Here is a 13,222-nt window from a genome sequence, read left to right as displayed (position 1 = left end):
TCTGCAGTGTACAAAATCTCAAATTAACCGGTACAGCAAAACTCTTCTTGACTTGACTCCTCCAAGATACAGCAGCTCAACTGATCGTCGTATAGACCGAACCAATTCTGCACAAGTGGTTGAGCTCAAAGTTCCACCAAAAAAATACCTTTCTTTTATCTGGAAATACTCTAAAAAATATATACTCTCTAAACTTATTTTTCTTATCTCACTTATTCTCTAATATATGCCACACACCGTACCAAAAGACAAAATAAATATATATAGACGGAACAAAGAATAAAACGGGACGACATGGACATAAAGAAAAAGAATTAAAGGCCAACGTCTAAATGTAATAAAGCCACAATAAAGTAAAACCAATAAAGTAAAAATTGAGGCCATAAAAAAATAAACCCGTTAACCAACGGCTACAAAAGCCAATGGAAAGAAAAGTAATTATTAAAAATAATAACATATATGGATCTAATTTCAGTTATAGCAAGATTTATTTGGCTCCGCAAGAGCAAACTAATTTATGAAAGCAAGTTCCAACATCCTAATAATCTGGTTATAACAATAGATCAGCCCAACATTAGCCACACAATGACCATCTTTCATCCATACCTACTAGTTTTTAAAGGAATTTTCAGTTAAAACCAATTGGGATATAGCTTTAGACTTATCTAAACAAATGATGGATATTAGAATTATTGTAAGGGATTATCGAGGCCAAGTTCTTGCGTCAAGAATGTCACTAAGATTTTTCTGTCCTTTGTCTCCAATAGCAAAAACTTAGGGGGCATATATAGTACCATGTTTTATTCTAGAGTTGGGATCCCCTGACATGGAATTGGAAGGTGATGCTAAGCAAATAGCAGATGCTCTCAAGAATGTCTTAGGAGATTTAAGCTATTGGGGTCAACTTGTGGAAGACACAAGAAAACTTATAATGTCATCTAACGAGAGAATGAAATCAAGTCGCTCATTGCCTTACCAAGGAAGCTCTAAGTGATACTATCTTTATTGTGGAAGTCCCTAAATTTGTTTATCCACTTGACTGCTGATTGTAATTCTGGTTGATTAATGAAAGTTTCTGTTTCCAAAAAACAAAAAAAGAGGAAATCAGGCTCTCGTTGTAATCTATACTATAGCTTAATTTCTTCAAATAATATTGCATGGTTTTTTGGCTGATATGTTCTAAAGTAAGTACAATGGATTATGTTTAAAATATATGTTGTAGGATTTTGTTTCATAATCTAATAATTTCATACTATTCATGCACCAATCATGTGGCAATGTGATACACAACTAATTATAGAGTAATTAATTTGAATGTGACCTTTTAATTGCTAATTATAACATAAGACACTATATTTTAAAAATAAAACTTTTGGTTTAAAATTTTTATTGATTTAGGAAAAGAGCTATGATACAAACAAGACGGTTTGTATGGGCTTTACACGGATGAAGACAAAATTTGTGTTATTATTTATTACTATAAAATCATAAATTTGTAACTACTTTACAACTCTTTTTTAAATCTGAAGTAATTATGTCAAATTGAAGTTATTTTAATAAAATGATGGAGAATTCTACAAATTATCAAATACCATGACACTGACTATTATTGATAATGCTTTCTAACGAAAATGACTGAGGTTTATCTCTGAAGAACGACTAAACTCTTTTAGTCACAAGAAAAATTATACTAGACAAACACTACAGCTTATTTCAAAGCAAAATCGTGATTACAAACTTCAACTATTGCACATTTGCACCAAGCCTTACTAAAAAATTGAATATGACCTCATTTACAACGTAAATAAGAGATACAAGCTCTCTTTATTGCCAAAACATCCCTCACCATTTGTGGTAACTCATTCCAATTACAAAAAATACAAGACTCTCCCTGAGCTCTTGATTTTGCCAAGCTATCGACAACTTGATTGACCTCTCGGTAAACATATTGGACAATGACATTATTTTTACTTTTCAGCTCTTCAAACTGTTCACATAACTCCCTCAAATGACATGAACAATGCTCTATATTCTAATGACATCGGACCGCCACTTTGGAATCAGAATTAACCTCTATCCGCAAATACCATGGACAATGCTCTATATTTTATCTGGACCTTATTTGCTAAAACAATCAGCAGCAACCATTAAATACAAAGCAGCTAACTAATCACAACAAAAGCTCCCTTGACAGGGAGACTAAATAACACCTAGTAGCACTATTTAGAGAGATTAGAGGCTGGAAACCTAAACTTGTAACAGAGCTCTTCTCAACAGATTTCTTTATCTCCCTTTTGCGTCAACTCGGGCTTTAACTTCCCAAGAGATAATCTGCACCAAATTTTCCTCAAATTTTAATTGATACCATGCTTAACTTCATCTGCATATGATAGATTGTGGTACTCCAACCAACCTGCATAAGGTAGCCCTTGTTAAGGATATTGCCGAAGATCCTATTATGTTACACTCTGTAACTATAGAAGATCATCCTAATCTACTAGAATCTATCTCATAGTCTATTGTAGAATATTGGTTGTAATCTGTTATGTAAATCTCGAGGATAGTATGTTTGTTAGTATTTTGAATAGTTTCCTAAACTCTCGGCTACTACAACTAATGTGGCCTGACTTGTAAACTTCTATATATACAGTTCAATATAACACAGTTTTTGTATCCTACCAAAACATAATTTTCCAATTATATTCTCTTTCCGTATTTTAATATCTTAACATGGTATCATGAGCCAACAGCTTACGCTATTTTTTTTCTAGATCTTGCGTCCTCATTTCTCATCATGGCTAAGTCTGGTTCCTCCTCCTCATTAGTTTTGTTCTTCCCAACCCCACACAACTTGTCTCCATCAAGCTTGATGAGACAAACTACCTAGCGTGGACTTATTCTCAAAAGCCACAATCTCCTTGGTTTTATTGATGGCTCCTCCATCTGTCCTCCTATATTTCTTGATGAAACTGCTAAGGAAAATGGGAATATTAATCCAGCTTATACTTGTTGGCAGAACCGTGACCAACTTCTCCTCAGTTGGATTATATCTTCTATTTCTCATTCCCTAGTTGCATCTCTTTAAGGGCTGGACACGTCCTTTTTAGCCTGGCAATCTCTTACTGCTCATTATGCCTCTCAATTAAACTCTAGGATCTCCCACCTAAAACGTCAACTACAGAACCTCTAGCAAGGCTCTATAACGTGTACCTTATATTTATCTGAAGTCAAATTCTTGGCTGATCAACTGTCTGTTGTTGGAAAACCTGTGGATGATGATGACCTCATTTCATTCATCATAGGTGGACTTAATCCTAGCTACACTCAATTTATAACTTCCTGCTCTTTTCACACTAGAGATGCCTCCATGTCTTTCTTTGATTTTAGGTCAGATTTGATGAATCATGAGATTATGTTGAACCGACATACTCAAGTGCATGCTGCTTCAGAGACTTTCTCATTTGCCCTCTACACCAATCGGAAGTTTCAGCCTATGAAGAGCAAGCTGCCCTTCACAACGTCTTCCACTACAAATTCTACTGTTTCTACTCGACCAAACCATTAAAGCCCGTAGCTCCTGTGTCTTCAAAGGGTTGTGCTCATACAGGTGCGGCTGGTTCATCAATTTTAATGCACGTTCTATGTGTCGAATTTGCAAGGGGACTAATCATCAGGCATTGGAGTGCTTTCGACGTATGGATTTCTCCTTTCAAGGACGTCATCCCCCTACCGACCTTGCTGCAATGGTGGCTAATATAAACTCTGAATTTCTTAACAACCAGTGGCTTGCAAATAGTGGTGTCAATGCGCAAGTGACCAATAATGCTGAAAACATTGATTCTAAGCGTAAGTTTGATCGTAATGAGACTGTTGGTGTAGGTAATGGTGTAGGTTTGTCCATAAAACATATTGGTTCATCTATTGTTTATTCCAAGGTTTGTCCATAAAACATATTGGTTCATCTATTGTTCATTCCAATAACAATCAATTTCTTCTTGATCATATTATTCACTATCCTCAAGTAGCCACCAACTTACTCTCTATCAACAAATTTTGTCTCAATAATAATGTTACTTTTCACCTAACTCATAATGCTTATTCTCTTCAGGACAATCAGACGAGAATCACACTCCTTCGGGATCTGAGTGAAAATGGACTTTATCCTATCAATCTGACCAACTTGTCACATAATAAGCGCAGAGGGTTAACTGCTTTCATGGGAATCAAGGCATTTAGCACTCTTTGGCATAGTTGTTTAGGTCATCCGTCTGAGTCTATCCTATTTCATGTTTTGGGAAATTATGATACACCTCTGGATGCTTCGATGAGAAAGGGTGTTCTTTGTGAATCTTGCCAACTTGGCAAATCAAAACAATTACCCTTTTCTTCTTCCCATCGTGAGACATTGAGTCTTTTAGAGTTAGTACACTCTGATGTTTGGGTTGCATCTCTTTTTTCCAATTCTGGTTTTAAATTTTATGTTACATTTATAGACGATTTCAGTCATTATACATGGTTGTATCCAATTGAAAATAAATTTGATGTCTTTAGTTCTTTCATTCAATTTCGCTTTCTTGTGGAAAAACAATTTTCATACTCCATTAAACAGTTACAAATTGATAATGGCGGTGAATACATTTCTTCAAACTTTACTAAATATCTCAGTGACAATGGTATTTTTTATAAGCACACCTGTCCACATACGTCTCAACAAAATAGGACAGTCGAACGAAAACATCACCACATAATTGAAATGGGCTTAACGTTACTTGCTCAATCTGGTCTTGCTAAGAAATTTTGGGTCGAATCCTTTCTCACTGTTGTGTATTTAATAAATCAATTGCCAACACCAGTTTTGAATAATGATACACCATTTCCAAAACTATACAACATAAGTCCAAATTACTCATTTCTCCGTACTTTTGGTTGTCGGGCCTATCCTTTGTTACGTCTACATGCAACTAATAAATTGTCTTACCGAAATGTCCCATGCATTTTTATTGGTTACTACTCAAGTCAAAAGGGCTATAGGTGCTTTGAGTCTTGACCCCATCAATGAGCATATTTACATCTTCGTAACATTGTGTTTGACAAGACGTTATTTCCAACCAAGATTGAAGTTCCGATTCACTCTCTTGCTGGTGTCGTGTCTCCTGCTGGTAAGTCTTCTAACTCACTTCAAATTCCAAACTTGAATTCGGATTTAAATTCAAATTCAAATTCAAATTCAAATTCAAATTTAAATATCCCTGATTTCTTACTTGTCTTAGCTCCTACTGCCTCATCTACCTCTCATATTATTGCACGATCACAAACTGGTCACTCACGCCCTCGACAGTTTCTTGACTATGTCACTCATTATTCATCCCGACATCCTCTTAAATTGTTTCATTCTAATGTCATTCCTCCTGAGCCTAAAACATTCACACAGGCAGTCTCTAAACCTGAGTTGCATGCAGCAATGGAATCTAAGTTTAAAGTAGTATTGGACAATGGCACTTGGTCACTTTGTCCACGACCATATGCTCATCACATTGTCCGCAACAAATAGGTTTACAAGATCAAACAGAAACTTGGTGGTTCTGTTGAACGTTACAAGGCGAGGTTGGTCACCAAAGGGTTTGATCAGAGGCCTAGTATCGACTATTTTGAGACTTTTAGCCCCATTGTTAAACCGGCAACTGTTCGCATTATTCTTACTTGGGTTGTCCAGTTTCGTTGGACTACACGGCAGCTAGATGTCTCCAATGCTTTTCTTCAAGGGTACCTTGATGAAGAAGTTTATATGCAGCAACCAAAAGGATTTATAAGTGCTGAGCATCTTGAATTTGTCTACCGATTACATCACTCTCTATATGGTCTTAAGCAAGCACCACGAGCTTGGTTCACTCGTCTCTCACAGGCACTTTTTTATCTTGGTTTTTCTAATTCACCTGTTGATTACTCTCTCTTCATCCTTCACAAAGATTAGGGGTGTAAATTTAAACCGGCAAACCGCAAAATCAGTCCAGACCAGTTGGTCCGGTTTTGAACCGGTCCGGTCTGGAACTAGTTCCTATATTATGAAAACCGGCCGAATCCGGTCTAGTTTCGGTTCCGTAGTTTTCGAGACAGGACCAAACCGAACCCGATTGGTTGAAAAAATATATATATATTTATAAATTAATTTTATATATTATACAAAATATTTATATATATAAATTTTATATATAATATATAATTATATATTAAATTTTTATATATAATTATATATCATATATGAAATAATTTTATATTATAATTTATAAATTATAACATAAAATGTTAATCTTAAATATGAACATTTGTAATTTGTTTGATCATATGTTATTAATATAATTATATATAAAATAATGTTCTTATAATTTATAAAATAAAAATTTAATCTTAAAAATGAAAATTTTATTGATCATATGGTTTAAACATAATATATATATTAAATTATTAATAATATTTTATCATAAGAAGTAACACTTTATTATATGTTTTTTACATTTTTAAAAAAAATGAAAACCGGACTGGACCGGATCGGAAACCAGAGGTACCAGTTTAGGAGGTTAACTGGAGCGTAATCGGTTTTAAAAAATATAAAATCGGTACATACCAGTTCGGTCATAGATTTTGTCCAAAACCGAATCGGATCGGACCGGTTACACCCCTGACAGAGATAAATTGTATTTTTTTATTCTGGTAGCAAAATGTCCAAGTTTGATGGTGACCTGTTAGATGACCCCTCTAAATATTAGCATACAGTTGGTGCATTACAGTATGTTACTATTACACAACCTAATATTGCCTATTATGTAAATTAGTTGTGCCAACATATGCAGGCTCCAACCAGTACACATTGGGCGTCCGCAAAAAGGGTTCTTCATTATTTGGAGCTCACTGCTAACTTTGGTCTGTATTATCAGCCTAGTACTATTGCTCTACATGCTTTCTGTGATGCAGACTGGGCCGGTAATTCGGTTGATTGGAGGTCCTCTAGTGGCTATGGGATTTTTCTTGGGAAATGCTTAATTTCCTGGTCTTCCAAGAAGCAGCCTGTGGTTTCTCGATCTAGCACTGAAGTGGAATATAGGAGTTTGGCCTTAACAACTGCAGAAGTGTACTGGATTCGAATGCTTCTTCGTGAATTGCGCATATTTGTACCCTCTCCTCCTACAGTTTGGTGTGATAATCTCAGTGCTATGTTACTAGTATCTAATCCTATTTTTCATGCTAGAACAAAACATATTGAGATTGATTACCATTTTGTTCAAGAAAAGGTAGCCAACAAGGATGTCATTGTTCGTTACATCAATACTAGCAATCAAATTGCTGACATCTTCACTAAAGGACACATAGCCAATCGATTCTGTTATTTACGTGACAAATTGTTGGTATGTTCCCTACCCTCCAATTTGTAGGAGGGTGCTAAGGATATTGCCAAAGATCCTATTCTATTACACTCTGTAACTGCAGAAGATCATCCTAATCTCTAGAATCTGTCCCATAGTCTGTTGTAGAATATTGGTTGTAATCTGTTGTGTAAATCTCGAGGATAGTATGTTTGTTAGTATTTTGAATAGTTTCCTAAACTCGACTACTGCTACTAATGTGGCCGAACTTGAAAACTTCTATATATACAGTTCAATATAACACAGTTTTGGTATCCTGCCAAAACATACTTTTCCAATTATATTCTCTTTCCGTATTTTAATATCTTACAGCCCTTATCCTTTTGTTTAATGTAGTTTTACTATAACTAGTTCTATGTAATTATCTGTATAAATAAAGATCAAAACTCCCGAAAATAGCTATGGGAAGCATTTTCAAAAGTTTTAACAAGGTATCAAAACAGATATCCTGAGTTTGAAACTCTTGGACCATGCTTGATATTCAGTATCCATCAGCTCATCCAACCAAAGATAGATGTTATCTCCATCTCCTACTGCAAATTTGAGGAAAGATCTGCTTTAATCTCTTAGCTTCAGAATTTTCTCCATCCCCATGTACAATTCTGAGGCATTTTAGCACTCCTGAAACTTCTCCTTAATAAGTTCTCCTCATATCCAACCCACCCACAAGCAAATAGATTCCATATGTGCTTCATAGTGGGAGTTCCTTTGATATCAAGGAAACATAATATTGCTTGAGACAGTAATCCTTTGATAGGAAAAATTACATTTAGAAAGTGGGAGTGATCTTCCCTTACCTAATGGGCCTCACATAACTTGTCGTGGTTCAAATGGGTCGCGCTCACAGTTATCAAAAGTAATTAATAAAGATAATCAGGAATGCAGGGATTAACTTGATTCTTTTTTGTGCATTGAATTGCGGGGTCTCATCAAATGTGGGGGTTACCACATCTATCAATCTCAAACTTCAGAGGCACAAAATGCTGCATGCATGCTGGTAGAAGTGGAAGAGTTCACAAGCTCCAGAACATTTTTTTTATCAACCCATACAAATGCAACTATATATATATATATTTATATATATTGAAGCGATCGGCAAGGGATTCAGGGTTCCTTCCCCACCATAGGTTAATTTCATTAGATAAACTTATAAAAAAGAAATGGCTTTATGCACTATGGATCTTCTTCGGTTAAATCAAAAGCTTCGGTCGCTACTTCAATCGGTCGGTTGGGCAGCCCAGGATTGATAATCAGCCTTGAATGTGCCCTCAGAATTAGTGTCATGCATGTTGTAATAGAATGTACTAGATTGATGGATATAAAATGAGTAATGGAATGGTGATAACTGTATTTCTTCTATGAAACAGAGAACCACGCTTCCTTCGAGGGAAAGCACCTCCACAAGATAATAACAGAATAATAGTCCAAGTACTTCAAGCTTGAACACTATGCCTGCTAATATACTAGAAATCAATGAATTACTAAAAAGTCCTCACTCTAATATGGACTCAAGGCCCTTATAATACTGAATGTAATTAAACAAGTAACTAACATAGTTGGACCCACCCTACCTAGCCCAAGACCCACAACGTCTCCCAGGTCCACCATGCCTCTTTATTTCTTCTGTGGCCCATTACGAAGCCCATGGCCCTTAGCCCACGACCGTAACTTAACCCTAACTCATCTTCATGACAGAAGTAGTTCAGTTCTTACATCTCCTTCTCCACTCTACCGTATCACACATGCATTCACTTCCAGTTCTAATACTTATAGATTCATGTCTTTGTGTGTCTGTGTTTTTTTTAGTACGAGGGATGCAGTGTCAAATTTTATTAATTGCCCTTACTTTTGGCGGAAGAATACCTTTAAACATTTTAAAAATCCCAAAACCAAGTAATTTATATTCAACTATTCAAACTAAGTAAAAAAACAGAAGTCATTCTATACCAACATAGAAATGGAACAAATCTAAAAACATGTTACCTAAATCGAAAAGATGGTAAACCAGATTTATCAAGTAAGAAATTACCATAGATATGTTTTGAAAGTAGTAAAGCTGAAGAAAAAGAGGTAAATCCCCCTAGATTTGCAAATCCATCCACTAAATCATTTCCCTCTCTAAAAACGTGACATATTTCAAAGGATATTTTTTATAACCGTAGGTGTTCGGGTCAGCTTACGTGCACCTCGACTAATTTTTTGGGATCTTGAAGTTAACGATCAGGTAAATCTCCAGTGGCCCTAAGGAGACTCGAACTGGTGACTATTAGAGAACAAATTAAAAATAGGACCAGCTGAACTACCCCTCAGAGTTTCTCAAACGATATCATATCTCAAAGGATATAATATTTTGGAAAGCGAGAATGTGGTGCCAAAGTTTATAAAACTGTCATGGCAGTTGTTTTCCTTGTTGGAACCAATTACCACCAATAAAGAATCATTTTCAACTATGAGGTTATCAATACCAAGCTAGTAACTAGGACCGGTCATTTGGATTCCAAACTAGAAACTCGGGTATATTTGGACCGAAACTCGAGTTTTAAATCCGGATCGAAATCTAGATGAATTTAAATTTTTTAAAATCCGAATTACGGGTTGAACCCGGTTTTCTTTTTTTTTATAAATTATTATTACGTTGTTTATAAATTTTTGTTACGGTCTGTACCTTGCCTTCTACTGCCTATTTTACACTTCCCGGCATGCGCACTTTTACTCCTATTTTAATTTTTTTAAAAGACACTTTACTGCCTACTGGAAGAAAAGCTTTCCCTTTTTCCTCCGCAGATGTGCTTGCAAGATTTTCGGTAATTCAGATGAATAATGTCTCTACCTCTCTGTATACATATCACAAACATTTATCTACTTTATATAAATTTGAAATAATCTCTCTAGCTCTCTGTATACACCTCACAAACATTAATATATATATTAAGAACATTTATCTTTCTTCTTTTTTTTTTAACATTGTTTATAAATTTTTGGAGAAGTAATAGGCAGGCCAAGCGGATAATGCCCCACAAAGAAAGGAACAAAATAAATAAATCAAAATCAAAACATTTAAACTGAAAAAAAAAAGGTTTGAAGAGTTCCAAGTTTAAAACCCGGTACTCAGTCCGGGTGTACCCGAGTTTTGTAACCCAGTTTTCAGATTGGGCTTGAAAAAAATTCAACCGGATGAACAGTCCTACTAGCTGTAACATGATAGCATTAAGCCATTTTACAAAGCTGAAATTTCAGCAAATACGTTAGTGCCATGATCTAAGAAACAAGGGAAACCACATGGTCTCTAATAACACCACCACATTCAGCAAGTCTCGGGTTGCCTTTTGAGGCACCATCTATGTTCAACTTCATCTTACCAAAAAGAGGGAAGATCCAGCCAACAAGCAATAGTTTCCTTATTTTATTTCAACATTAATTTGATATTAATGAGGTTGAAATATAAATCATAAATGAAGTCACATGCAGATCAATAATACGCAGTATGGGAACAAATCAAGGATCTCTGCATCCAGTTTCCATCGCCGACATTCGGAGTTGTAGAAAGGATGCACTAATTAACTAGGATTTGAGTGTCGGTAGAGCTGATTATGATGTATAATACACATGTAGAAAGTGATGGTGTACGTAGCGATATTTTTCAATATATACTTGTCGCATATGGTCCCTGAAACCCAGGAAATGAAGTCGGTTTAGACTCGTCGATAATGTCTCGTCTTTGCTAAACAAGGCACTACTGGAGTCCAAGGCATAACAAGTTGTCAAGTACCAGGCAATGTACAGACCGACGGCATTAAAGTTCATGAAATTAGTTGATATTTCTACAATAAGTTCAGCATTTATTATGGTCTTTTACCTGTACGTCGGACTCGGAGTCAAAGTACTCCATAATCCCCCCCCCGCCGCGGTTTCTGAAAGGAAAAAAAAAGTCTCCTTTGACTTCCATTTTCTCAATTAATGTTCCGGCCAATCCCCCAACTGCTTCAACCATATTGCACCCCATTAAATATTAATGATTGTTTAGTTGAGCTGCGAGCATTGTTCAGTGGTGAAGTCTATATAAGGAACGCTCTAATCCAATAGGATATATAGCAAACTAAGCCGGCTGCAATATCAAATAAGCCATGAGTGATTCTTCGAAGTGGCTTTCTCTGAGTCTTCTTGTCCTATGCATTGTACTCCATTTGAGTGCAATCACTCTTGGAGATGACAAGCTTGATAAAACTAGATACAGAGATGATTGTCGATCAAGGCATCTATCTATGACGGGTGCAGGTAAGTACGTGGAGGATATCCAGATGAGCGGTGCGGCGGCACTGGGGAGCGTGCGATGAGTGATGAGCAATTTTGCGGCGGCGGATGACCCCGGAGCGGCGGGAGGCACGGCGGAGGCTCGGAGCCGGGGGGCGGCGCCGAGGAGCCAGCAGGTGGGGGCTTTGCGGTGATGCGTGAGCGCTGGAGCCAACAGGCCCGCCGGTGGAGGCCTGGAGCCGGGATGATGGTCCAGTGGTGAGCCGGATGAGCGCACTGGTGGTGGTGGTGGCGGAGGCGGTGGTGGAGGTGGTGGAGTTGGTGGGGGTTCAGGACATGGTGGAGGCTTTGGAGCTGGAGGTGGTGTAGGTGGTGGCATTGGTGGGGGTGCAGGAGGAGGCGGTGGAGGTGGAGGCGGAGGCGGAGGTGGAGGAGGTGGAGGTCTAGGCGGAGGATCAGGCCATGGGGGTGGATTCGGTGCTGGTGGTGGTTTAGGAGGTGGTATTGGAGGTGGAGGAGGAGGAGGAGCAGGAGGAGGTGGTGGTGGTGGTGGTGGTGGTGGTGGTGCAGGTGGAGGGTCAGGTCATGGTGGTGGTTTTGGTGCAGGAGGAGGTGTCGGAGGTGCGGGAGGAGGCATAGGAGGTGGTGGTGGTGGAGGCCATGGCGGAGGATTTGGGGTTGGAATAGGCATTGGCATTGGAGTGGGAGCTGGTGCAGGCCATGGATCTGGAAGTGGGTCCGGCAGTGGTGGTGGTGGTGGAAATTAATAGTTGGAACTTTTTTTGAATCAGAAACCAGACCTCTGCAAACTCGGAAGAGTTTTTCAAACATCAATTCTTGCATTAGAGTCTCCTTGTTATCTTTATCTATGAAACAGAACTTGTGTGTGGAAGAGCCTATATAGTTGTCATTGCACTACTACAGATTGTGATCCACTTGTGATCATTAGTTTAAATTGTGTAACTGAGAGGTGAGTTTAAACAATCATCATCTCTCGAATAAGAAGCTTCATAATCATATCAATTGATCTGTTTTATCCAAAGTAAAAGCACTCTTTCTGTTTCTGCTTCGGCTTATTTATTCTATATGATTACAACCCTTTGAAGTCCAACACGCCAGGAAAGCACGTTTATGTTGGCATATATGTCTATGGCTTTATGCTCAAATCATCTGTACTGTGGTGGTGTTTTAGAATCTGTGCAGAAATGATATCAAACCATCGCATACCTCATTCAAATCCCTTCAAATTTCTCTTAAGACTTGAGAAAAAACTAAATATTTACAGTTAAGTTAGTTAGCATCTGGGTTTCCAGAAAATGACATCTTAAGGGTCATTTTATTTGCAGTGGCATACATTTACTTTTCTCCCTTTTTTTCTTAAAAAACTATTTGGAAAGACAGTTGTGCCTTCAAATGATATTAAAATTGTAAGGCTTTAATTATTTTCAATTATATATGGAATGGTCAAGTCAAGAGGTCAATTATCTCATCAACCCAGCATTTGAGGCGATCATCTAAAATCTTTTTTTTTTAAGTGCTTAAAGTAATTTTCA

At 37.3% G+C, this 13,222-nt stretch overlaps 1 protein-coding gene across 1 annotated transcript; it reads left to right on the top strand.

The window, feature by feature from the left end:
- Positions 1–11,755: 11,755 nt before the first annotated feature.
- LOC109011653 (glycine-rich cell wall structural protein 1-like) lies at positions 11,756–12,436 on the top strand. The gene is made up of 3 exons (XM_035695132.1): positions 11,756–11,859; positions 11,926–12,170; positions 12,276–12,436. Exons 1-3 carry the CDS (start codon positions 11,756–11,758, stop codon positions 12,434–12,436), a joined length of 510 nt encoding a protein of 169 aa, XP_035551025.1.
- Positions 12,437–13,222: the final 786 nt, after the last annotated feature.

This window comes from Juglans regia, chromosome 10 (genome assembly GCF_001411555.2).
Source record: "Juglans regia cultivar Chandler chromosome 10, Walnut 2.0, whole genome shotgun sequence".
Taxonomy (NCBI): domain Eukaryota; kingdom Viridiplantae; phylum Streptophyta; class Magnoliopsida; order Fagales; family Juglandaceae; genus Juglans; species Juglans regia.
Note: the sequence above shows the minus strand (reverse complement) of the source record. Positions and strands in the feature narration are given on the sequence as shown.